Source organism: Ornithorhynchus anatinus, chromosome 14 (assembly GCF_004115215.2).
Source record: "Ornithorhynchus anatinus isolate Pmale09 chromosome 14, mOrnAna1.pri.v4, whole genome shotgun sequence".
In the NCBI taxonomy this organism is placed as follows: Eukaryota; Metazoa; Chordata; class Mammalia; order Monotremata; family Ornithorhynchidae; genus Ornithorhynchus; species Ornithorhynchus anatinus.
The window spans coordinates 4,303,235-4,329,306 of record NC_041741.1 but is presented as its reverse complement, the minus strand read 5'-3'; the positions used below and the strand labels follow the sequence as shown (position 1 = coordinate 4,329,306).

Sequence of the window (26,072 nt, the reverse complement as noted above, 5' to 3'; positions counted from 1 at the left end):
GCCGGCTGGTGAATGCATTACGTCTACCACAGTGATTAATACAGTGCTAGACATGCAGTAAACAATCAACAAATCCCACAGTTATTATTACAATAGGTAAGTCATTGCCATAAGGAGGATCCAATGTGGGACCATCCAAAGGCAGTGGCCAACCAGCCCATTTTAAAGATGTCGTCTGCATGACTTCTCTCAAGAATGGCCATGTGGCACAGCAACGGGTTGGAAGGGGTCCGTCAGCGGGGCGTAGATTGGGATCCAAACTAGCTGGGGGGCTGGGCAGCAATGGAAAATACTATCCTGAAAAATCTACATGTGATGTCATCAAGTTATGTGTGATCGCAGCATGACATGATAGGTGTCGTGTGGACCTCGAGGGCTGGGTGATGAACAGGTGGACTGCCTGAAACTAGTCCCAGTCCAAATGGTGGACTAGCGAGTTTCCTGGCAACAGATCATTCCTCGTAGCCAAAACATTCCCCCTCTAGACCGTAAACTCCTTATGGGCAGGAAACAGGTCTACCAACTCTGTTATAATGTACAAGTGCTTAGTATAGTGCTCTGCACCCAGGAAGTGCTCAGTGAATACCACTGATTGATCGATTTGCTTTCAGGCCTACCTCCACCAGCTGCTCATCCAGCTTCACTTGCTTCTTCTTTAGACCTTCATTTTCCAAATGAATGGTTTCCAATTCACGTTCAAGGTCATTCATCTGATTGACCTGTTGGGAGAAAAATATTTCTTAAAAGTCTGGTTTCACCTGCTTCATTAAATTTCAAACACATTTCCACTGACCATCAATTTCAGTAGTTCACGAGAAATCAATCGTTCAGTTGTACTACCTGATACATTTTGTTACTTTATGGGCAGGCAACACGTCTGCCATTTCTGCACATAGTAAACACTCAAATACCATTGATGCATTAAGAAATCCAATCTAAATTTTCTGTAACACCGACTGTCAAAAGATGTCTACAGACAAATAAGGTCAGAATTTATTTAAGAGCAAAAATAATTCTAAGAACAAGCTGAATTTCAGATTTGCGAAAGTTTTTCTCTATCAAATTGCATACTTTCGACACTAACCTATTATGTCACCATCAGCAGCAGCATTTATCCAGCAGCTGTATGTAGAACTCGGTACTAGGCACAACGGAGCCCCTCAGAGAGCTTAAAACCTAAACTTCAGCAGATATTTGTGAAGATGGGCAGTTTACATGAAATTGAGGTGGGCCCAAAATGAAGCGATTTCTTTTATTTTGGTTAATACCCATTATAGTATCTCCAAATAAAGTACAACTGTCTCCATATTGTTATTATTTTGGTCTGTACAGTTCCTAGGTTGACAAGTCTCCCACTGCCCCTGACAATACCCTCCTGGGCTTGGGTCCTGTCTTTTCAGTCTCTATTTGGCTAGCCATCATTAAGCGCAATTCGATGATGACAAAAATAACGGAATTTTTAATGTTCATGAACAATGAATTTCGACAGCTCTAGCTGTGAAAAATTTATTTTGAAAGAGCTTGACATGCATCCTGAGTAAATTGGCTGTTACTGAAGCAACAGGGCCAGGGTAGTATCCTGAACCCTGAAAGCACGCGCGCGCGCGCGCACACACACACACACACACACAGAGCTTCCTTATTATAGAAAATAGATCAACACAGTCATCACAGCTTCAAAACTCACCTTTCTGTGAACAGGAGACCGCTCCTTCTGAAACTGTTCACACTCCCTTTTCAAGCTCAACTTCTCTTGCTCTACACTCTTCAAAGTGCCTGATGAATTCTGATGTTTCTGGTGCTTGGGGGAAAGAACGGTATATTCCAGTTGACGGACCTATGTGGAAATGGAAAAGAAATCTTAAAGGCCATCATGAAAAACGTTAAATTCCCAAGGTTTCATGAAGACTATCAGAAAAGAAGCAGTTCTCTGCTCTTGTGTTCAGTTATTCAGAACACTTCCCTGGATCCTTTGAATCCTTGCCCCTGCTGATTTCCTTCCTATACAATTATTTAACAGGTACCCAATAGTACTTTTCTTTAAGAGGCCTTCTCCGATTAAGCCCCCCTTCCCCCTACTCCCTCACCTTTCTGCACCACATATGCACTTTTATCTACCCTTCAAGCACTTGACAGTCACCCCACCCTCAGATCCACAGCACTTGGTTACATATCCATAATTTATTTATTCACATTCATGTCTGTCTCCCCCTCTAAACTCTAAGCTCCTTGTGGACACTAACTCTATTCTACTAAATTCTCCCAAGTACTTAGTACATTGCTCTGCACATAGTAAAGGCTCAAAAAATACCACCAAGTGACTGATTCTGCTCTGAATTGACTAAAAATGCATACCAGGCTCCACAGCAATTGGAAACATTCTTGGTCTAGATTGGTCAAGATTCTCTAGATTATAAACCTGGAGTAAGATTTTGCCCCACTTCCAGAGTGGACTCAGTAACGAGTGAACTAGAAGGAATATTTTGCTGAGACATCGACATGAATCCACTGTGCGTGCTTCAATTCCTTAATTCCCTATTTTATAAACAGTCTTTTCAGAAGGAAAAATTCTTCATTTAATGTTTACTTACAATGAAAAATATTTCATTAATATCCAGTTTCAGGACAGAGATCATCCTAGGGTCAGTGGACTGACACTTCAAAGACTGGTGTGTTACTACCATGAATGTATTTGAAAATCTACTCTAATGTTTTTCAAGGCTGCTACAGTTAGCTCCCCTAGTAGATGGGCCAAATTGTCCATTCCAAGCACTTAGTCCAGTGCTCTGCACATAGTAAGCGCTCAATAAATGCTAGTGAATGAATGAATGTGACTGCCTTCTTTCCTAACTTAGCAATAAAGAGTTGTGCTATAGCCTGCACTCCTTGACCGACGCCATGTGCATGACCATTTCTTTCGACAAATCATCGCAATCTATCTGGGCAGATGCATGTTGTCGGGAGAGTGTTTCCCAATTCCCTCACAGAGTTCTGGCCACAGCATGCCGTCAAACCCACCTTTTGGCAGGACTGACTGCATTTCCAGTGTTCTTCATGTGCCACTATTCATTCAATTGTATTTACTGAGCGCTTACTGGGTGAAAACACTGTATTAAGCGCTTGGGAGAGGACAATATAACAATAAATTGACACATTCTCTGCTCACAAGGAGCTCAGAGTCTAGAGGAGGAGATAGACATTACTATACATGAAGAAATAACAGACATATACGTAAGTGCCGTGGGGCTGGGAGTGGGGATGAATCAAGGGGGCACGTCAGGGTGACGCAGATGGGAGAAGGAGACGAGGAGAGGAGGGCTTAGTCAGGGAAGGCTCCTTGGAGGAAGTGTGCCTTCAATATGGCTTTGGAGGTGGGGAGAGCAACTGCCTGTCTGCTTTGAGACGGGAGGGGGGTTCCAGAAGAGAGGCACTCACTAGTTCGTGAGTGGGAAGACATCCTTAGTTACCTTCTCCAGGGAATGGGTTAGCTCTGCCTTGATGTTCTGTACTACACTTTGGAGCCGTTCATTCTCATGAATCAGTAACTGCTGTTCTTGTTTAATGAGCTGATCCAGATCTTCCCAGAACAGCAACTTCTGCTGGGTTTGGACTCCCAGAGAAGCCATGGCCAGTTCTACACTTTGGTTCTAGACACACAGAATTGTAGAGAAAGGCCTCAGCACAAAGTAGAAGATAATCTCTTTATTCAGAAAGATTTTTATGCTCATCAGGTAACTGGGAAATATCAGTATTTACCTTTCCCTCTTTGAAGAGATCTGGTTTCAGAAACTAAAAAAAAAAGATTTAGACAAACTTCTGACAATGTCCAACTATTCTAATAAAGTTCACTGACAAATGGTGCAAACCCAGCAAATGACTGATTTCAATAACATCTAGGAATGAATGCTTTAACTTAGAGAAAGAGGGCTTTTAGTCAATGGAGTTCCTATAAAATTATATAAAATCATTCATGAATGTTAGGGTTTTTTTGGCTTAGCAAAGTGGTACCAATGTTCTACTGACCTGAAAGATTTTTACTACTCCATTTTGCTTTTTAGAATCAAATAGTACCTATGCGACTGAAACCAAAATTCAGTTAGACCGAAAAGCAAAACTGAATTTGTGACTTCATAACATGATCAAATCATTATTTTTAAAAAACACCTTCCCTTCCCCAGCATTTATTTATGGAAAAAGGTTGAGATTCATGACCTTCATAAAAATGTGCCTGATGTTTTTAAAACTATTAATTTCTTTTAAAAATAACTTGCATTTTCAGGTGATCGGTTTGTTTCAATGCCCCATTCACTATGAAGTAGTCACCTACCCATGAATACAAATCTCAAATGACAGGCAGGGCTTTGCTCTTCCCAACTGAAATATTTTGTCCCTTTAAACCATGCATCAGACAACTGCAGCACTGCAGAACCCCAGCCAGAAAATCACAGCTGCACTGTCCAGGTTATCAAGGAGCAATAGTTACTGGCATTTATTCAGTGCTTTGCACAAAGTAAGCCCTCAATAAATACGACTGAGTGAATAATGCACTAGTTACATGATTTTTTTTTTTTTTTTTTTACTTTCCAGCAGCCTGTCTTTAGGCCTGGTCTGGGTTCACTCTCATGGCTGAGTTATGGATTTCTGTATTTCACACTCAACTGCGAAATAACTTTCATTCGAAGTAGAGTGACCTAATGGAAAAAGAGCAGGAGCCCAGACATCTAGGTTCTAGTCTTAGCTCTGTCCCTGCCTGCTGTGTGACCCTGGGCAAATCACTTGGTTTCCTATATCTGAGAAGTGTTGAGAAGATAAAATGAGAGGATTGATGTGAAAGCAGATAGGGTCACCTCTCAATGTTCTGTTCTGGACCCCCTCCTCTTTCTCACTTCACACTCACTCCCACAGCTTCAGGTAGCATCTCTCTACAGGTGTCCATCTCTATCTAGATGTTCCACAGGTAGCACAAGATGAATGTGTCAAAAATCCAATTCCAAAAATTCTCCTCTAAATCCTCTCTTCCACATACCATTCCCATCACAGTTGTCAACACCACCTCACTCCCTATTTCCAAAACCCACAACCTCAACATTGTCCTCAATTCCTCGAGAAACCGCAGGGTGCAAAGGATAGAGCATGGGCCTAGGAGTCAGGTGGTCATGGGTTCTAATCCTGGCTCTGCCACTTTGCTGTGTGACCTTGGGCAGGTCACTTCACTTTTCTGGACCTCAGTTACCTCATCCATAAAATGAGGATTAAGACTGTGAGCCCCACGTGGGACAGGGACTCTGTCCAACCCGATATGTTTGTAACCACCCCAGTGCTTAGTAGAGTGCCTGGCACATAGTAAGCACTTAACAAGTAATACAGTTATTATTATTCCTCCCTCTTTCAACTCTCACATCCACTCTGTTGTTTCTAGAATCTACCTCTTGCTCTCCAGGACACCACCCAGCTTCTGGCACTTGAATATCCCCGCTTAACTACTGCCTCAAGCCCCTCACTGGCCTCCTAGCCTCCTCCCTCTCCAATCTATTCCTAACTCTGCAACTCCCAATCAATTTTGTTTGGTACATACCCCCAAAACTTGTAAAGGTCGCCAATTCATCTTCACAACAAACAAAAACTTTTGATCATTGGCTGTAAGGCACTCCATCCGCTCTCTCACCCATCCACAAGGACAAAAAGGGTGATGCCCTCTGTCCCCTGTAGTTTTCTGAGCTGAATTTTCAGGCTTGCTCCTCCCACAACTCTAACAAAACCTTAGCGTTTCCAGTCAGGGCTGATTAGACCCAAAATGTTAGCTTTCTAACCTATTAGCTCTCAGAATCTTGTCCACTCCCAATCCTCATCTCTCCTAAAGTCTCTGACCATTTTCATCCCCACACGCAAAAGAGAAGTTGGCACATCTGCTGTTCCCCTATTACACCCCACCTCCTGCCCTCTGGTCCTTCCAAGCTCACAACCTCACTGTTTCTCTCTCACAATGGAACTCTCTTCTTCTGCCTCTCACCCTTCCTCCTGCCGAGAGCACTCTCCACCATCTAGCTGCCAGACCACAGCTCTCCCCATTTTCAAAACCCTTCGGAAACGCCACCTCCTCCAGTTAGTATTCCCAGGTTAATTTTTCTTTGCCCCCAGTTACGTCACAGCACTTTGGCACATCAGCACCTTTGAACTCAGTTCCAATTGCACTTTTGTACATATCGTTTTACATACTAAGCAAATTCTCCCTCCTATTCGTAACTGATTTTATGTCCGCCTCCCCAGCTACACCAAGCTTCCTGTGGGAAAGGAGCTTGTGGTCTTTGACTGTCTCTTCCCAAGCCCTTAGTAAAGTGCTCTGCACACACACAATAAGCACTCAAATCAGATACGTGGAGAAACTAAAAGAGCTATAAGAAGGAAATCTATTACAACTACTAATAATAATGCCAATAATTGTAGTATTTATTAAGCACTTACTATGTACCAGGCACCGTACTAAGCACTGGGAAGGATACAAACAAATCAAGTTGGACAGAGAGTCCCTGTCCTACATGAGGCTCATATTCTTAATCCCCATTTTACTGATGAGGTAACTGAGGCACATAGAAGTTAAGTGACTTGCCCAGGGTCCCGCAGCGGATCCTTCCTACTCCCAGGCCCATGCTCTATCCACTACGCCACGCTACTTCTCTATTGCTTCTCTGCCCTGGCAGCAAGCCTTCTTACAAAAGACAGCTACCTTGTCATTGGCGTTCTGTAGTTGCTTGCTTAGGGACACCACTTCCTTCTTGAGAGTTTCTTTCTCCTGTTGGCTCACTCGTAAATCTGACTTTACCAGGGACATCTGCAGATTGACAGTCTTCAGAGAGTCATCTAAACTCTGGGCCTGCATCAAGAGACAAAGTTGTGCCTGCATCAATCAATCGATGGTATTTACTGAGCGCTTACTATGTGCAGAGCACTGTACTAAGCACTTGGGAGAGTTCTGTACAACAGATTTAGCAGATATGTACCTAGCTTACAGACTACCAAAATCGAAGCCCAGAGAACTTCTTAGGAATTCTGTGGAACTCTAAAGCTGCAGGCTCTCACAGAAGGATCACCATCCACGATTTTAACCCAATTATCTGGAAGAGTATGCAGCCACGTACTAGAGTGGAGTGTACACATTCCCCATTCCACTCCCTTTCGTTCTACTGGGAGATATCAGGAGACTTTTTCAAGTCTCTTCTAGCCCCAGGCCTATAAAACAGAAAGGTCAGCTAACCTCTCAGCAAACCCGTGAAGCCCAAGAAGACAAATCTGATGCTCACCATTGCTAAAGGCTACAGGCAGCAAGGGGACTTCTTTCATTTCTCATATTTCTTCTGACAAGGCTCTGCTGGAGTCCAAGTGGACATTTTATAACTATCTATACTGGGGCAGGGGGTGGGAGGGAGGATAAATTTAGGAGGTGCAAAGAGTGTCACACTAATGTTCTGAGAAACAAATGGAATCATATCTATATGTCCTGCTCAGTGTCCTCCCAGGAATAGGAGGTAACTTTTTGTTTTGAGTGCCAGGAGGCAGAGAGGGCTGGGATTTGAGCAGGGTTAAGAGGATTGAGTAGGGACAGGCGTCAAAGAGCCAATAGGCTAGACAGCCACCATTATGCGTCTCCTTAGCCCCGAATGGAAACTCCTTGGTGAGAGATTTGGGGTGAGCGAGGCTGGGAGTTCAGTTCCCACAGCTGCGCAGGTCATTGCCTCCTCACCCATGTGTAATCAATCAGTCATATTTATTGAGTGCTTCCTGTGTACAGAGCACTTTACTAAGTAAGTGCTTGGGAGAATACAATACAGAAACATGGGGCCCTGTTGCTCTAGTAAGTTCGTTGTGGGCAGGGAACGTGTCTGATCATTCTGTTGTACTGTGCTCTCCCTAGTGCTTAGTACAGTGCTCTGCACATAGTGTTCAATAAATATGATTAAAACATCACGTATTGTACCATGGGCAACCATAACTGTCATATTGGCATATTGCCTTTTCGGGAAAGGGACTCAACGGACGTAGCTGAATAAAAGTGAAATTCCAAATGGGGCAACAGGTATTAAAGAACTGCAAAAAGGAATCTTCCTACCTTTTCTTGGGAAGCTGCAAGCTGCAATTTCAGCGTCTCACTCTGCTGTTCCCACGTTTTCTGTTCCTGCTTCATACTTACAACTCTGTTCTCTAAAATGCTCAATTTTGCTACCTGCAGGAAAGAAAAAAAGGAAAATTCTGAGAATTGATCCCCACTTGGCAAGCAAAGGGAGAGCCTCTGTTCGAATCCCAAGTTCTTTTAAAACTACAGCCACTTCAGTCAAGGGGAGAAACAAATCAGAGGTAGGAAGGAAGAATGAGAAAATGAAAAAATATACATATAGAGAGAAAGATGAGCAGATGGAAGTGATAAAAAGTTGAAATATTAAACTCCTATGACACAAGAGAAACAGCCTCAGAGAATAAAATGTAGAGCAGCATTAGAAAGAAGGTGGGCAGGGGTGGGTGGGTGTGAAATGCAAACTAGATGCTGTCATTAAACTTCGTTTTTTGTTCCTCTTGAGCAGATTTGCTGGACTCTGGCCACTGTCTAAAAACGCAGTATCAGAAACAAGTGTTATTTTGCTGGGGAGTTTTGATATAAGCATTTTGTTAGACTAAGTACCTTATCAACACATCGGTTTAGTTCTTCACTCAAAGCTTCTTTTTCTTTCAGCAGCTTTTCGTTATAACTCATTACACTAGAAATTTTATTCTGTAAGTCAGACAGATCTGGACCTCTGGGTAGCTGTGGAAGACAAATAAAAAATCTTCTCAACAACTCATTCGTTCATTCAATCGCATTTATTGAGTGCTTACTGTGTGCAGAACACTGTACTACACGCTTGGAAAGTACAATTCGGCATCAAATAGAGAGAATCCCTACCCAACAATGGGCTCACAGTCTCATATTTGTATCTGAGGAGATTTGTAACGGACGTTTTTCTGCCACCATATTTTTGGTATTTCAGATGGCATACAAACTTGAAGACTCCCAGAATTTGACCAAATATTTTGCTATGGCCTCTCCTCAACCTTCAACTGTCTCATAAAAAAGTCTCTGCAGAACCATCAACAGTATTTTACTTAGTACTAGCAATACTAATGATGTTAGCACTAAAATTAATAATTGGAGTTAATATTATTTTAATTATTCAATAAATGCTTAATTAGTAGGACTATAATTGATGAAATACACTAAGCTCTTCCTGTAGATTATAAGATCCTAGTGGGGTGAGAACATGCCTGCCAACTCTGTTGTACTGTCCTCTCCAAAGCGCTTAATACAGTGCTGTGCACCCAGTAAGCACTCAAATACTACTGATTGACTGATTCTACTCTTGCTCAATAAGCATGAAGTAAGCACCCTCACCTCTTTAATTTTCTCTAGTTCCTCTTTGAGAAGGAGGTTCTCTTGTTCCACTATGTGGATTTGAAGCTTTAGTTTCGACAGTTCCGTCTCCAAAGATGACACTAAAGCAGATGACTGTGGGGAGAAGAAAAGTCACATATTTCAGATAATACTTTGCTTCAGTTTGAGTAACATGGAAAAAATTCAAAAGGGAAATGATCCAACCACATGCAACCACGGAACAGCTGGGCCTAGAGAGCCCAGAGTTTTAGAAGTCCATTTTTAAAGCTGCCACAGTTATTTGGCATGTACTTTTTTATTCTTTAAAAGGGGTTCAATAAGGTGTAATTTTAACCAAATAAACTAAAAATATTCTAATACTCCTCTTCATCTGTCCTGATCTATGGCCGGATAACTTTTTTTGCATGAGCATGGCCTGCTGAGAAAAGGATGAGTCACCGAAGTCCTAGGTTTTACACCCTGCCATCCTGCTGTGTGACTCTGGACAAGTCACACTTTCTGGGCTTCAGTTTCTTCATCTGTAAAATGGGGATAAGATACTTGTTCTCCCTTGCTCTTGGATCATAATCAATGGTATTTACTGAGCACTTACTGTTTGCAGAGCGCTGTACTGGGGCTCGGGAGTACCAGTAGACACGATCCCTGCCTTCAAGAAGCTAACAATCCAATGGCAGTGAGACCAAATGTGATCAGGTTGCTTTATATCTAACCCAGTATTTAGCACAGTGTTTGGCACCTACTAAGCACTTAATACTACAACTACCATTCTTATGATTGCTTTAAATAACATTTAACTTTTATGGATGCAGAGAATGAAGATCCAAAACACGCCTTCCACTTTTCAGCATTACCAGCTCAGCCTCAGAGATCGTACCTTCACTTTACAATCCTCTAGCTCGTCCTTCAACTTTGATCTGTCCTTTTCCCAGTCTTCGAGGGAGCTCTTTCCTGGCTCCTTTTCTTTCTGCCACAGGAATTTAGCCAAACGCTGAGTAAGATCTTGCACTTCTGCCTGATTCTGGGAATTCTTTTGGCTCAGGTCAGCATTTTCCAACTCCAGCTGTTGGTTTTTGGTTTTCAGTTCGGATACCTACGATTGGAAAAAAAACAGTTTGTATTCCCTGGCAGCCATCTCTCCCTACTTTTTCCTAATTTTCCTTTCCTGCCTTCCTCCCTCGCATCTGCATCCAAATGATTTCCCACAGAGTCTTCCCATCATAACTATACTGCACGACATAAATGAGCTAGGAGCTTTCAGATACAAGTTTTATAGATCCTATTCATGCAGAATTTGCATAATTGGTTTAAAATTTGCATTTATTGGCTCTTTACTCCTTTAACACTTTTCAAACCAAGTTGCCAAACGCTAGGTGACATACCTGTGAGCCCATCATTGGGCAGGGATTGTCTCTGTTACCGAATTGTACATTCCAAGCACTTAGTACCGTGCTCTGCCACATAGTAAGCATTCAATAAATACTATTGACTGAATATCTGCTTTGGTTACTGAGGCTTCCAGACTTAGACTCCTCACTTGACTGTAAGCTCCTTGAGTGCTTGGTTCAATGGGGCCTAGTGGAAAGAGCATGAGCCCGGGAGCCAGAGGGCTTGAGTTTAATCCCAGCTCAGCCACTTGTCTGCTCTGTGACTTTGAACAACTGACTTAGCTTCTCAGTGCCTCAGTTACCTCCTCCTCCTTAGACTGTGAGCCCCATGTTGGTCAGGGACTGTGTCCAACCTATCCACCCCAGCGATTACTACAGGGCTTGGCACATAGTAAGTGCTTAACAAGTACCATAATTATTATTACCAAATACTGTATTGTACTCTCCAAAGTGCTTAGAACAGTGCCGAGCTCAATAAATACCATTCATTAATTGACTCATTCAGAGTTTTCACAAAGCAGTAGGCAATCACTGTATATTGAAAGGCAGACTCAATGGGTCAATAATATTTACTGAGCTCCTACTGTACTAGGTGCTTAGGACAGTACAATAAAATCAGTAAGTAGGATCTCTATCATCAAGGAACTTACAATCTACCAACAGAGAGAGACATTACAGATGAGAGGAAGTAGTAGAGAATGTACGATATGTACATTAAGAGCTGATGTGGGAATTTTTAATAATATCTGTTAAGTGCTTACTATGTGAGAGGCACGGTGCTAAGCACTGGGATAAATATAAGCTAATCAGGTTGGAAACAGTCCATGGCTCATGTGGACCGCACAGTCTTAATTCCCATTTTGCAGATGAGGTAACTGAGGCACAGAGAAGTTAAGTAACTGGCCCAAATTCACACAGCAGACAAGTGGTGGAGCTGGGATTACAACCCAGGTCCTCTGACTCCCAGGCCCGGCTCTGTCCACTAGGACACACTGCTCCAAACTAAAGCCAGGCTGCTTTTAACTCGGTGAGATCCCATCGCCTCTGGTCAGAGAAAGCAGAAATTGACTGATCAGCACATCCAGTGTATTTATTTGTATTGATGTCTGTCTCCCCCTCTCTAGACTTTAAGAGATCACTGTGGGCAGAGATTGTATATGTTCACTGTTGTGCTGTAGTCTCCCAAGCACTTAGTATAGTGATTGGCACACAGTAAGTGCTCAAAAAATGTGACTGAATGAATGAAGATAAGGGCTTTGGATACATCAAACATCAGGCTTAAATTTGGGCATTTAAAAATGGGACAAGAACGGTCCAAGATTCACAATCTGGATACAAACCTGCTTCTTTAAGTTTTCGACCATCTTCTGCACTGCTACTTTTTCTTTTCTTACCATCTCGATTTCCTGCCTAAAACAATATTGAAAACGTGTCTGAGTTTTGATTTTCAAAATTGGATGAAAATAGTTGCAGTTCTTGAAGTCCTTAAGAATTCCAGGAAACCAAAAGGGTAGAACATTTATTTTTATGCTTACCACATTTCTTCCTGAGATCCACTTAATTCTCTTAATTTGAGGTTGGAAATGCTACCGTCCTCATTTAACGAGGTAATTTCATTTCTTAAAATAGAATTTTCTTCCTGAAGCTTCTCAGACTCAAATCTAAATCAGAAATATAAAATGTAATTAAAGACAAGTAGGTCATCTGGCTCTCTGGAAAAGAATTCTAGTGACTGCCATTAGGGCCAATGCTCTAAAACAGTTTCCTGAACTTCAATCAATCAATCAGAACTTAGTAATCAGACCACAAAAGGTGACTTAATTGTTATTGCTGGAGTTTTCAATTTCACGTTATGCTGGATTAATGGAAAATGGGTAAGGAAGGATTAAGTGTCTATTGGAAAATGAGAAGCGGGTGGGAAGAAGAGAAAAAAAAATGTCCAGGTCTCAACTGAGGACAGCTTGCAATTTAGCATTAATATTAAAATGCTCCAGCAAAATATACAGGGAAATTTTGAGAAAACAAGTCAATCCAGAAATGAATAAAAAAGGAGTTGTATTCTCTAAGTGAGGCAAGAGTTCAATTTGATTTCCTATTTGTGATGTCGGTTATAAGAACACTTCCACTCTAGTTAAATGGAAAGAGTTCACAGAACTTAACAACAAGCTTGAAGCACATGTTACGCATTCAAACATTCTACCACCACAAAGCAGATTTTGCCTGGTGTATTCTAGATTAGTATAAGAATTCAAAAATCACTTATCTACAAGAGGAGTTAATAACGAACAAAAGCCTTTTTACTACGAGATACATCATTAAATGAAAGAAATTAGCCAAACACACTTTGGCAAAAGATCCATCCATCCATCCAGCAAGTTAAGTTTTTAGGGTGGCTTGGTTCTATATGACCATCAGATGCACAAATCGTTATTAACTTGCCTAGCCCTTTCTTGTCAGCAGGGTTAAGCTACTTTGTTAATACAGCAGGGAAGCAAAAGGAAGTCAATTGGAAACTATGGTGCCTTTTGAAAGACTGAGGGGTTAGTTCTCTAAGCACAGCAAGCAGCAGAAGTTAAGGCTTTTGGTGAGGTGAGCTGAAGGATCTCACCAAAATTTATAAATGCAGATTACCTCAGATGTTCAACTTTTTGCTGCATCTCACTGCATGTGCTTTGTAAGCCAAACATCACTGATTTCAGCTCATCCTCTTTGTCTCCTTGGGAAGGCCCATCTTTTTGCTTAGCTAAAGAAGTGACTCTCTCTCTCAACTTTCTGGTCAGCTCTTGGAGTTTCCTCTTTTCCAGTTCTAGTTCTGCTATCGTGCTCTGGCACTGGCAGTTTTTCTCTCGAAGGTGTAAGAGTGCTGCAGCATTTTCCTCTAGGGCCTTCACTTGGGTTGGTTCCTTGGACCTTACCGGGTGGCCCGGGATCTTTTCCTGAGCCTGGGCGTCTTCAAGAGCCTTGAGTTCTTCCGGGGGCTGACTAGTCTCCTGTCGTTCTCTCGCCAACACCGGGCCATACGGCTCTGACTTTTGCATCTGTTCGAGCGGCTTTTTCTCCGGTTTCGAGTCCTGATTTTCTAAGGGGGCCGCCGGGGGTGCTGAACATTCAGAGAGTTTTCCTGATTTTTCCTGCAGTTCCTCAATCTTTTCCTGAAGCCGTGGCATGAGGTTCTTCAGCTCTGCATTCTCTCTCTCGGCTTCTTCATAGCTCCTTTCAAGTCTTGAGAAGGTCTCATTGGCTTCCTCAACTTTCTTTAGCTCAGCCTGCAGCCTCAACACTTCCAGAGTGAGCTCGTTGTTATTTTCAATTGCTTGGTCGTACTGAGTTTCAAGTTCAAGCAGCTCCTCCTGGAGACAGGCGTTTTCTCGATTAGCATCTTCGTATAACGTTTTGTACCTGGGGGTGGCATTGGGGTTTTTTTCGAGCACCTTCAGCTTCTTTTTTAGCAAGGAGACTTCAAAAACGAGATCCTGTTTCTCCTCAGAAGTCCGGTCACATTCTGCATGCAGTATTCTCACTTTCTCCCGGAGGTGACAGATCTGGCTCTTGAGCTCGCCACTCGTGGCCCCGGTTTCTTCACTGGTCTCAAACTCAGAACAAGTCTCCACCATCCCTTCGGACTCCTCCGGTTTTTCATCGAAACTTTTTGTTTTCCTCCTCTCCGGGTCCTCAAGACTCTCATCCGAGAATGGACCTGCTCCCGGACTGATGCTGTCTGCTGGTTCGACCCGGTTCCGCAGAGGAGAAGGGTCTCTTTGTTCCGTTGGGCTTCTGAACAAATCGGCATTGGCTTGGTCTAAATACGACAGGCTCACTGCCCCTGGCTCCAGTTTCTCTAACCTCTGCTCCAACTTGATGATTTCGGCAGACATTTTCACATTTTCCTTCACCGCCCTCTCGTGCGCCCTCTGCAAGCTCCTCAGAACATCCCCGTTCTCTTCTAACAGCCGCGGCCCTTGCTGAAGCACCATCGCCTTGTCCTTCGTTTCTGCTGCCTTGGTTTCTGGGCCTTGGCAGCTGCCAGGAAACCTAGGGCGAGAGCAAGTTTCCTCCTGCAACTCCTTTATCTTACCCTGAAGCCTGGAGATTTCTAAACTCATCTCAGTCTTCTCTCGGTCCATCTTCTCAAGGGTCTCTTTGTTGTCATCTTCCAGTGCCAGAATCTTGGAATTCATTTCTTGCCTCTCCCGTTCACACTCCACCTGCAGCTCTTCGAGCCTCTGGCAAGCTCGCTTCCCCGTGCCCTCTATCTGAGACATGATCTGCTCTCTGTCCTTCAGCTCACGCACATGATTGTTCTGCAGCTCGAGTATTTCATTGGACAGCTGGCTTCTCTGCCTCTCGGCCATGTTCCTTAGCTCCTCCAGCTCTTTCTGAACCTGTTCCTTCTCCAGGACCAAACTGTTCAAGCTTTCTTTATACTCCTTCTCCAGCAGCTCCTTCTCTTGGGTCAGGACCAGAGATGTTGCTTTCTCCCGTTCCAGGGTCTCTCTAAGATGCTCTAAGGTTTCGGCCCACTCTTGGGTGATTTCTTCCTTTTCAAATTCCCACCGTGATTTCTCCTCGAACTGCTGTTCCGCGAGGTCTTTCAGCTCCTGCCGATGGCATTCTTCCAGTTGGCTCAAGGCTTCTTCATGCTTGCTGGTGACCCTTTGGCAATTAGCCAGAAACTGAGCTTCTATCACTGAGGTTCTTCTACTATGCTCAGTTTCCATTTTTCTCCTAAATGTAGTCAACATACAGCATTATTGCAACCATTCGCCAACTCAGGAAACAATAAAAAACAAGCGCTTAGTACAGCACTGTGCACACAATAAGCGCTCGGTAAATACCAATGATTGATCTGGAAGAGTCTATGGAGCAGGAACTGAACTTGACACTTTCTAAAAATGGAGCTCCTAACCACAACTTAAATTGCTGCTTGATTCTTCTGTATTGGTAAAGGGTTTCAAGCCTGAGATCAGAGGCAGGTTGCCATGACTAATTTAAAAGAGGGCCCCCTTATTTAATTCCATACCTTTTGGTTTTCTCATGGCTCTTGCTTCCACTATGTGTTTCGGCTAGAGCGCTTCTGGTGGAAGTTAGAAAACTTTCTTCCACCACTGAGCGTCTGGCAGCTGATTTGGGATGGTGGGAAGGCGGGGAGGTCGAGCTTTAACCCAAGATTCCAAAGTAAGATTAACTCACCCACAGGCACATTACAATAAGACTCCAACTGTGGGCACTGCTTGGAGTCTTTCAGCATGCTGACTAAAATACATTGCTATTCCCAAACTACTCAGTTTTATCGGTTTTGCTAGAGGGAAAATAAAGGCCCAGGGGCTTTCTATACAGGCACTAATCACACCCATTTTGGGTGAAAAGTTCCAGAAGACTCCAACAAGGGTCCTTCCCTTGCCTCTGGAAGAGCACTGGAAAAAGTTCAATGGCCTGGAAGGAGTGCCCAGATCCCCGAGGCGCCTCCATCCTCAGGCTCAGCCACAGGACACCACTAGACCCCAAGCAGAGTAGTCTGGAACAGGGAAGGGACCCCACCTCCGGCCATCTCTCCCACACTATCCTGGCTTCGCCCAAGCACCACTGAGGAGCAGCACTGGGCCTTGGCGCTAAAGACACCGCCTCCTTCCTTGACTGCTACAATGAGGGCCTCACCTTTCCTCCTGGAGTTCGCTTTGGTGCTTCTCCCGGAGCTCTCTCTGGAGCTCCTCCTTCTCAAGAAGATGTTTCTCGGCCAGGCTTTGCAGTTGCTTGTGGTAAAGCTGTTCCAGTTCACGTTTCTCCCCTTCCATTGCCTGAACTAAGCTCCTCATCTTCTCTTCTGCCCAGACCCCACTCTGTATGAGCCCCTCCCGCTCCCGGTTGAACCCTTCCTCCAGCTCCTCCAGCCTGGATTTAAGGGTCGCCTCGTGTTCGAGCTTCAGGAGTTCCCGGAGATGTGCCTTCTCCTCATCGAACCTCATCCATAGCTGGTTTTTCTCATCTGTATGCCTGCAGTCGGCTCTTTGCTGCTCCTCCTTTAGCACCACTGCCTCGCCCTGCAACTTGGTGATTTCATTTTTAAGGCCACTTAATTGCTTTTCCACAGAGTGCAGTTTGTCCTCACACTGTTGCTTCACCAGCTCTTGCTCTCTCTCGCAGATGGACTTGGTAGCATCTACCTGCTTCTCATACCGGCTGACCTGCAGCAGAGAGAAGACTTAAGGGATCACTCCACTCCAAAACCGAGGTCAGAGAACTAAGGGGCGGCACCTCAGGCCCTTCCCCTTGAAAGCCAGAAGGACCACAACCGGCAGCCATGAGCTTCTCATGCCATTTAACAGTTAAGATGACTTACCTGATCCTCAAGTTCCTGTTTCAAGTTGTGCAAATCCCTTTTGTGCTGCTCTTTCATTTGCTCAATGACCAGCTCTGCTTCTATGCTCATGTTCAAAGGATTGCAATCTTCGGAGCCAAGCCCTTTCAACAAAAAAATGTACTTTCACTTACACTGCTAGATTTGGTTGTCTCAAAGCCAGGCAACATTTCTAAATAGCTTCCCTCCATTTACTGCCCCTCACTGGGATTGAGGGGACCACCTACTCAAAGAGAGTGGTTCAGCCCACACTACCCCATCTGGGGATCAATAGGAGACAATAAGTCTAAGAATCCTCTGTTTCAAAAATTCAAATCAACCGATCTAGGTAGAAATCAGAGGGGACAGGCTTATAGTTGATCCATTGCAAGTTGGAACTGCAGTGAAGGGAAGGGACTGCAGTGAGTCCCTATCGCTGCTTCCTAGAGAAGCAGCGTGGCTCAGTGGAAAGAGCACGGGCTTTGGAGTCAGGGCTCATGAGTTCGAATCCCAGCTCTGCCACTTGTCGGCTGTGTGACTGTGGGCAAGTCACTTAACTTCTCTGTGCCTCAGTTCCCTCATCTGTAAAATGGGGATTAAGACTGTGAGCCCCACGTGGGACAACCTGATTCCCCTGTGTCTACCCCAGCGCTTAGAACAGTGCTCGGCACATAGTAAGCGCTTAACAAATACCAACATTATTATTAACTGCTCAGAGGAGCTACCAATTCTTCAATATGACTAAATTTGGCCCATACATTTCGGTTTGGAGGTGGGACTTCAACAGCTGGCCTATCAAGTGCAATTTGGGGGCCAAGAGAACTCTGCCCTTCCTTTCTCCACCTCTTCCCTTTGCAAATGTTTACAATCTCTGTTGCTGGAGGAAGCGTTACCTAAGCATACCAAGCTAGATTTGGCCCATCAGCCCAAGACAACCAACACTGCCAAGTTCTCCAGAGAAGATGCTAGTGGCAAGTCTCAAATAAAAAAGGTCACTTGGAAAGGTCTCCTGTACAAATAGCATTACCTCGGTCAGGCTCCATGCCTCCTCTTTGAATATCAAGTTCGTCGGCCAGAGAGCTGTTCACTGGAAGCCTAAACACTTTGCCTTGAGCACGATACTCTTCCAGCTCAGACTGGAGTTCATCTACCTGGTCTTGTAAGAGCTGGAGAAGCAGGACCCAAATTAACAGTGTGGTTGAGTCCAATCTCACCAGAGCCCACCCGGTTATCATCATAATCAATAACATCTGAACATCCGGGTATGAAGAATTCTAGGTGAAGTAATAGAAGACCCCTGCCCCTGCCCTTGCAAGGCTCTTTGGGTCTGTCCGCTTCAAGCACTTGATATCCACTCTACCCCCAGGTCCACAGCAATTATGTACATATCCTGATATGCCTGCCATTTCCCTATCTATAATTTATTTTAATGCCTGTTTCCCCATCTAGACTGTAAGTTCCTTATGGATAGGGATTGGGTCTACCAACTCTATTGTATTATACTCTATTGCATTATAGCCCCAGCTCCGCCCCATGTCCGCTGTGCAACCTTGGACAAATCACTTATCAGAGCCTCAGTTACCTCATCTGTAAAATGAAGATAAAAAGTGTGAGCCCCACGTGGGGCAGGGACTGTGTCCAATCTGATTACCCCAGTGCTTAGAACAGTGCTTGGCACATAGTAAGCGCTTAACATGCACCATAATTACAGCATAGTGGATAGAGCACGGGCCAGGGAGTCAGAAGGACATGGGTTCTAATCCTGGCTCTACCCCATCTCTGCTGAGTGACCTTGGGCAAGTTACGACTTCTCAGTGTCTCAGTTACCTCATCTGTAAAATGGGGAGTGAGACTGTAAGCCCCAGTTGGGACAGGATCGGTATTCAACCCAATTTGCTTGTATCCACTCCAGTGCTTAGTACAGTGCCTGGCACAAAGTAAGCTCTTAACGAACAATATTATCATTATTATTATTATACTCTCCTACGATTAGTACCCTGCTGGTTACAAAGGAAGGGCTCAATAAATACCCCTGATTGACTGACAATGTGGTTCACAGAGCAGGGGCAAGTCAACAACGGTCTCAGAACAGTGAGAGTTAACCATACAAATCAATTCCCTAATGTACTTCCACCTCCAAGCACCATTTCCACCGGGCCAGGATTAGGAAGGGATTTAACTCAAGTGACAAGAAAAGAGCAACTCCCCAACATTTTGCATGGTTCTCAAAAACTGTTAGGTTCCCACAGGGCAAGAAAGGTGAGGTCAGCCCCAATTCAGAACTTACCCTGCACTGCTGTTCATATTCATTTTTCATCTGTGTCAATCTCTCTTCTTGCAGAAAGAACTCTGCACTACTGGGGTCAAGATCGCCAAACTACGACAGTGAAAAAATAAAGCAAGCCAGTTAATGCTCCCAAGCTACCTTCCTCGTCGACAATGTTTAAAAGGCTCAGGCTTTCCCTTAGCATGCAAAAGAGGCTCTGCAGTTTTTACTTCTGCGGAAATGCCTGCAGAGAGGGGAAAATAACAGGATATAAAAAGTAGAGCTTGGTTGGTAATGTCTGTCATATCCTGATACTTTTCCCTGATTTCCAATCTGCTACATTACATATCTATGGAAAAGTTCAAAAGCTCATTCGAAAAGCCCACCTTCATCAGTAAATGGCATTTCCCACTGCTAAACAGATTTAGAAACACTTTGTTGAATTTAAAACATACAAAAAGGAACCCCTTCTTCCCAGAGCACTTGGTAAGCAACTGGAATATGAAACTTGGGGAAGTTTTTCAAGCCATAGATATAAGCAAGCTCAAGAGGTCTTGGGATATGTTCACAGGAGGACAGTTAAGGATGGAGAGGGGAAAGTTATGGGCAATGAAGGACATCTATCTAACCACAGAGAGGACTGCTGTCTCACAGAGCCTCCAAGCATCCTGTGGCCACTGGCTGAAGCATCCTGGGCAGGATGGCCTGCCCCAGTAATGGCATTTCTTATGCTCTGGCTTAGAAAGCTGAGAATTCCGCTTCATTTTGAAGATGTACTGAATGTTATTGAGGGTACGGTACTGACCTTTTCTGCCAGGACATTTTCCAGATTCCGCTGTAGTTTAGTTGTCAGGCTTTCATAATCTGCCAGTTTCTCTGCATTTTCTATGAGTTCACGCTCTAGACGACTGTTTTCCTAGAGAAAAATGGGAAAATGTGAACACCCTATGCTCTAAAAAATAATAAGATTAACCACTGCACCAAACCTGGTGTTTTAAGTGCCTTTCTTTACAATTGGCAACTAGAAGTCACCTCCATGGGCTTGGAATCTGATAGAAGACTCTACTCTCTGTATTTCACTATCCACAGAGAATGAGACAGCCTAGCACTAGATAATAGTGAAACAAACAGAAGTACCCCTTTAGAATCTATCTACCCCAACCGTCAAATCAAGAACTGGGTTTCAAGCCCAAAGCTTGGTGTGTCCAACCTGATTATCTTGTCTCTACCCCAGTGCTTAGTTGAGTGCCTGGCACACAATCAGTGCTTAGCAAATACCAAGAAAAAATAAATACATAAATAAATCTTAGTTCAGAATCATGCAGGGGGTCTAAAATGATTTAAACGTGTGGTGACTTTTTATTAGTCCTTTCCCATTTTCCCTGTGGGCCTCTGTGGAATTACTAATAATGTCTGCTCTAGGCAAATATTGTAAGCTCATGGTGGGCAGGAAATGCGTCTGTTCATTGTGTTATACTGTTGTACCCTCCCAAGGGCTTATTACAGTGCTCTGCACACAGTAAGCGCTCAATAAATGCGATTGACTGGGCTCTCTTAGGCTCCTGATTCAGAGGAGATAAGGGTGATTAGGAATAGAAAGGATACTGGTAAAAAAAGGGTGGGGTCAGTGCAAATTTTCCCCTGGGGTAGGGGGGGTCATAGGGAAGAGAACTCTGTGTGTGTTAAGAGCCGAGGACCTGAAAGATTTGTAAGTAGCTAGGTTCCTCAAGGTTTTACCTGATTCAACCCCACTTACACTCTCCACTCCTCAAGGTATTTAGCTTTTTTTAAAATTACAGTTCAGCCAAGACCTAACTATAAAACTGCCGTGAGCTTCCACTACAATTGTCATCCATGCCGGAAGGTGGTGGCCACATCCTGCTGTGTAAATCAAAGCTCTAAAATCTGCTTCAGCCAGGACCCATCCCAACCCCGACCATCCCTGGCCCAGAATCAGGACACCCCTCATTCCCCAAGGGGGAGTCTTAGGCTTCTGCCGTAACGCTACTCAACGTACCTTTAATGACAACGCGAGCCGGTCGCGGATGTAGTTCTCTTCGGTTTTCACCTTCTCGACTTCCTGCTCCAGCTCCAGGCGCTGCTTGCTGACCTGCTGCTGAATCTGCTCCCTCTCCCTCTGGAGCTCGCTCTTCAAAGCTGCAGTGCGTTCTTTGTACTCCTCATCCAGCTTCCTGAGGGTAGAAATGGCCAAGGCCAAGTAAATCAGTCATTAGTATATACTGAGCACTTCCTCTGGATTGTAAGCCCCTTGCAGGCAGGGATCCTGTCTACCACTGTACTCTTCCAAAGTGCTCAATAAATACCGTGATGATGACCTAAATGCAATAAGGCCTTTTGATAACTAACATCAGGTAACACAGGACCATGGTCTAGTGGGTAGAGCATGGGCCTGGAAGTCATAGGGGTCTGGGTTCTAATCCCAGCTCTGCCATGTGTCTGCCATGTGACCTTGCACAAGTCACTTCACTTTCCTGGGCTTCAGTCACCTCATCTGTACAATGGGGATTAAGACAGTGAGCCCCAAGTAGGACATGGACTGTGATTAACTGGATTAACTTGTATCTACCCAGCCCTCAGTACAGTGCCTGGCACATAGTAAACACCTAACGACATTAAAATAAATCAGATAGGCCAATGATGGACAAAGCCAGTTAAAGGTACCACAAAAGAGCCTGGAGCTTTGGGCAAAAGGATGGAGGCTCTGTGAAGTGAGCAAGCCAGGGAGAAAATCTAAACTAGGGAAAAATAAAAAGAAAGTCAAGAACTTGGGTGGATTTCTTAATCCAAATCTAGTAAATGCATCTGAGAGATTGTAGTATGAATCACGAATGCCGGAGCCTTAAAATACTACAACAGTATCTGAGGTTCCTGTTCTCCGACGATCCTGGGCCCTACACTAGACTGAGGAAGATCGCCTGTCCAAGGACCCATCCCATCCTACCTGAGGTTGTATTCATTTCGACGTTCTATGGCTGCATGATGGTCATCCACCTCAGAGGCCATCAGAGACTTGAGTCTTTCTGCTTTCTCCAGATCTAACCGCAACTTCTCCTTTTCTCTGGCCACCTGGTCAACTCGCTCCCTGGAGAAAGACCCAGGCAGAATTAAAGAAAGACCATTCTTCCTCTACCCACCGAACACCCAAGGTCAACCTTAGGTACTGTCAGAAACCACTGCACTAACTCAACCAAACACTCAACGGCACTAAATGAGTGTCTACTTAATGAGTGCTAGACCTCTGCATTAAATATTTGGAAGAGTAGTACTTAGTACAGTGCTCTGCACATAGTAAGTGCTCAATAAATACCACTGATGATGATGAGGAGGAGGAGAAGACACAAGTTCATTGCCCTCAAGCACTTTACAGTCTAATGAAGTGGGAGCAAATCAGGGAATTTTCCCCAGGCTTCCAGATATGCTATCTGGTAACTACCTGGTAACATTTGCTTAAACAAGTTAAAGGCAAGAACGCTTCCTTCGGGGCCTCCTATGAGCAGGAAAAGGGAAATGAGGGGAGCCCGTTAGCCTGTCCACTCACAATAAGTGCCTGATCTCAGTCTTGAAGCTGGCCAGAGCTGCCTGATGAATACCATTCTTGGTGATCAGTAGCTCATTTTCTAAGGCCAAAGTCAGTTCTGTGAGGTTGACGTTTCCATTGAGGCTGAAATCCAAGGCCTGCAAGTCAGAAACCATTCATTAGTTTGGGACAACTCCCAAGCCTGTCTTCTGAAAAACTCCCCAGACTCAAGGCACAACTAAGACTCTGGGGAGAAACCGTGAACATTTGTTTCTCTAGCTCACTAATGTAAATCACAACAAACCTGAACAACTTCTCCATCTCTCAGAGTTCCAGACCAAAAAAGGAAATCTCCCTTGAGCTTGTTGACTATTCTATAACCGGAATAAAACAGACCCACACATCTCCTTCCTGGGCTCTCCGTCGACTCAGACCAACACTGAAAGTTCTTTAAGAGGCAAACGGTCCTTATCTCTCCCAAGGTTGTAGAAGAAACGAGCCAGTTATCAATCCATCCATGGTATTTGTTGAGTGCTTACTGTGTGCATAGCACAGGTTGCAATCTACATTGCTCAGGCAAAGTGAAAACCATCACCTCAAAGGAATTTTTGCTCTACAACACCCTTAGAGAGAGGAGCTGAGGGGACCCTCACCTTTAAGATCTCCTGGCTGTTCTCAATACCCTCTTCATGCCAGGTGTCAAGGATCTGATCCACAGAGGCGTAACCCATTCCATCGTCCAAGCAGGAGAACACTCGAAAGCCAATTGTACTGGTCATTGCTGATGGGGTTGTGGTGCGCCTTCCACTTTCATCGAAGGACTGGAAGAGACAATAATAACTGTGGTATTTCTCAAGCACTTACTATGATCCAGTAAGTGCTGGGGCAGATATGAGAATCAGGTAGGACAGAGTCTCTGCCCCAGCTGGGGCTCACACTTGGGAAAGAACAATATAACAGAGTTGGTAGATGTGGTCTCTGTCCACAAGGAACTTAAAGTCTACAGGACTATGTGTTCAGGACGCACCTCCTCCCTTCACCCCAAAAGCCGGCTCTCAGAAATGACTGTAGAAGCTCTGCACCCAGGTCCACGCAGTAAGGACCCTGACAAAATCTAAATCCAGTCTCAAACACCCGGTTCTCCCAGAATTCTGGGGTTGGATTTTGGCACTGTTGAATTCATTCCTTCCGACATCCCATCGTGCTGCCTCCAGAAGGACGGTTGCTGTTGGAAAACCCTTCCCCAACTATGCTGCCGCATTCCTGCCAAATTCTCAGTATTTGGTCCAGAGCACTTTCCCTCTGATGTGGCCTTGTTCCCCAAACAGGTTGATTCATTCAATTCAATCGTATTTAGGTTAGCAAGCATCCTGGCCCAGTGAGGTGCCAGCGAGTTAGTGCTAAAAATGCTCTCTGATGCTCTCTCCTTAAGAGACTGCATCCTATCGGATCATTACCTGCATGGAAAGGTGTCTTTTCAGTTGCCTGTAAGGAGTGGATGCTGATGGTGTGAGAGATTTTCCATTCTTGAACAATCCATAAAAAAAATCTTCTACACTCATCGTGCCATCTGGTTCAAGATTGTGGAAAACATCCTCAAGCATCTGGAAAGGAACAACCATCACAGACCTTAAATGACTTCTCCTTAATTGACATTTTAAATAAAAAGTCTAAAACACTGCCCAAGCCACCCATTCAGAAGTGACTGCATTCCTGTCATCTGGCTGCACCCAAGGGTTCAGAGGCTGATGTGACTTCTTAGCTCAATTAGAATAAACCGGCTCCACAATGAAGCAAACCGCCAACGCTCATCCGGTCCTCGTAAATCATGAGTAATTCAAGAATTAGTTGTTCCGATTACTGTACCTAGGAAGATTAGTCTTGCCCTCACACTGCAAGTGGAAAAATAAAATTGGATACACTCCGAAATCTTGGCCAGCTCTTTGTGTACGAAACAATCTGAGTTCTTTTGAAGCTGTATCTTGTTTCTAGACAAAATGTTTTCTTTTAAGGGCAGAATATGTTTTTTAGATGGAGAATCCAGCCTCCACTTGGCGAGTGAGAAAAGAAAGAAGTGGTGGCCTTTGAGAAACATTTCAATAAACAAACACAAGCTAGCAGCAGGGGTTTATAAACAATGTCATTTAAACTAGAGGATCCCAAATCACTCCCAAAATAATGCAGTGGCTGAGAAGACACTTCTTGGGATGTGGATGATGAATGAACGAGGCCTTCCTCACTTTTTTTGACCTGGGCAGTACTTCTGATAAAAATGTATGGGCAGGAAACAAATTTTCCTCTTCCTGTGGCTCTGTGTCTCTGGGCATCTTTCAAGGAGTCATTATTCTAGCTGTATTGATGGAGGAAATGCCCAATCTCTAATCTCTCATACATACAGTGGCACGCTCAACACTAAAGAGTTGGTGGGGGCGGGGAGATGAGGGGCTGTCACAGAATGAAACCCCAAGCTTTTAGAAGAGATTTGGGACATGTGGCTAACTGACATTTTCCTATATTCTGGGAACTGTTAAATTTTACTTTCTTCACACAACAGATTGAGACATTTCTTGAATCTCTTAAACAGTTGCTTCTTCCACCGCCTTCCAGGAGAAAATATCTGGCTCTGTTCTTAAGTTGTTTCCCAAGATTCGCGTGGGCTTTCCAGATAAACTGGTACAAGGAAAAACGTTTTGGAAAGCTGAAATCTTGGGAAATGGTAAATGTCAGCGACTGAACAAAAGGAAGGTGAGTCAGGAGGAAGAGCTCTAGAATAAATCCATCAGCTCCCCGGGGTTGCGGTCTACCAATCGGTGCAACTGGAATGACAATAACCTCTGTGAGAAATTCCCAAATGGGGACTTTGTGATGTTTACAAGACTTTCAAAAAATGATCTTTAACGAACAAGAGTTCCACCAGAGTTCTAGTAGTAGGGATGGCAGTTCTTGTGCCCTTGCCTTGTGTTGAGCACCGCGGTAAAGCGCTTGGTGAACGGACAGCAATTCAAACATGGTCCTCCTTGATCAAAGTTCACAACTCTAGTAGTATTTATTTAGTGCTTACTGTGTGCACAGCACTGTAGAAAGCGCTGGGGAAAAAATAGAAGGATGATAACACAGCCTCTGGCTCTCAA

General features: G+C 44.2%; 1 protein-coding gene across 6 annotated transcripts in view; it reads right to left on the bottom strand.

Moving 5' to 3' along the window:
- NIN (ninein) overlaps positions 1-26,072 on the bottom strand; it is a 78,545-nt gene that overhangs the window by 13,198 nt on the left and 39,275 nt on the right. For 4 of the 6 annotated variants that reach the window (XM_007663088.2, XM_029079335.1, XM_029079336.1 and 1 more), the window contains exons 8-27: positions 24,399-24,545; positions 23,595-23,762; positions 22,963-23,099; positions 22,366-22,506; positions 21,421-21,595; positions 20,209-20,319; positions 19,425-19,514; positions 18,165-18,303; positions 17,141-17,262; positions 16,459-16,985; positions 13,435-15,528; positions 12,339-12,464; positions 12,144-12,213; positions 10,293-10,508; positions 9,419-9,532; positions 8,672-8,794; positions 8,105-8,218; positions 6,725-6,871; positions 1,688-1,837; positions 618-719 (exon numbers count right to left, since the gene is read on the bottom strand). In XM_007663088.2, coding sequence (XP_007661278.2) covers positions 618-719; positions 1,688-1,837; positions 6,725-6,871; positions 8,105-8,218; positions 8,672-8,794; positions 9,419-9,532; positions 10,293-10,508; positions 12,144-12,213; positions 12,339-12,464; positions 13,435-15,528; positions 16,459-16,985; positions 17,141-17,262; positions 18,165-18,303; positions 19,425-19,514; positions 20,209-20,319; positions 21,421-21,595; positions 22,366-22,506; positions 22,963-23,099; positions 23,595-23,762; positions 24,399-24,545 — 5,013 coding nt within the window. Of the gene's footprint in view, positions 1-617; positions 720-1,687; positions 1,838-3,467; positions 3,648-6,724; positions 6,872-8,104; positions 8,219-8,671; positions 8,795-9,418; positions 9,533-10,292; positions 10,509-12,143; positions 12,214-12,338; positions 12,465-13,434; positions 15,529-16,458; positions 16,986-17,140; positions 17,263-18,164; positions 18,304-19,424; positions 19,515-20,208; positions 20,320-21,420; positions 21,596-22,365; positions 22,507-22,962; positions 23,100-23,594; positions 23,763-24,398; positions 24,546-26,072 lie in introns of all 6 variants that reach the window. The other 2 variants (XM_016226783.2, XM_039914028.1) reach the window with 2 other exon arrangements.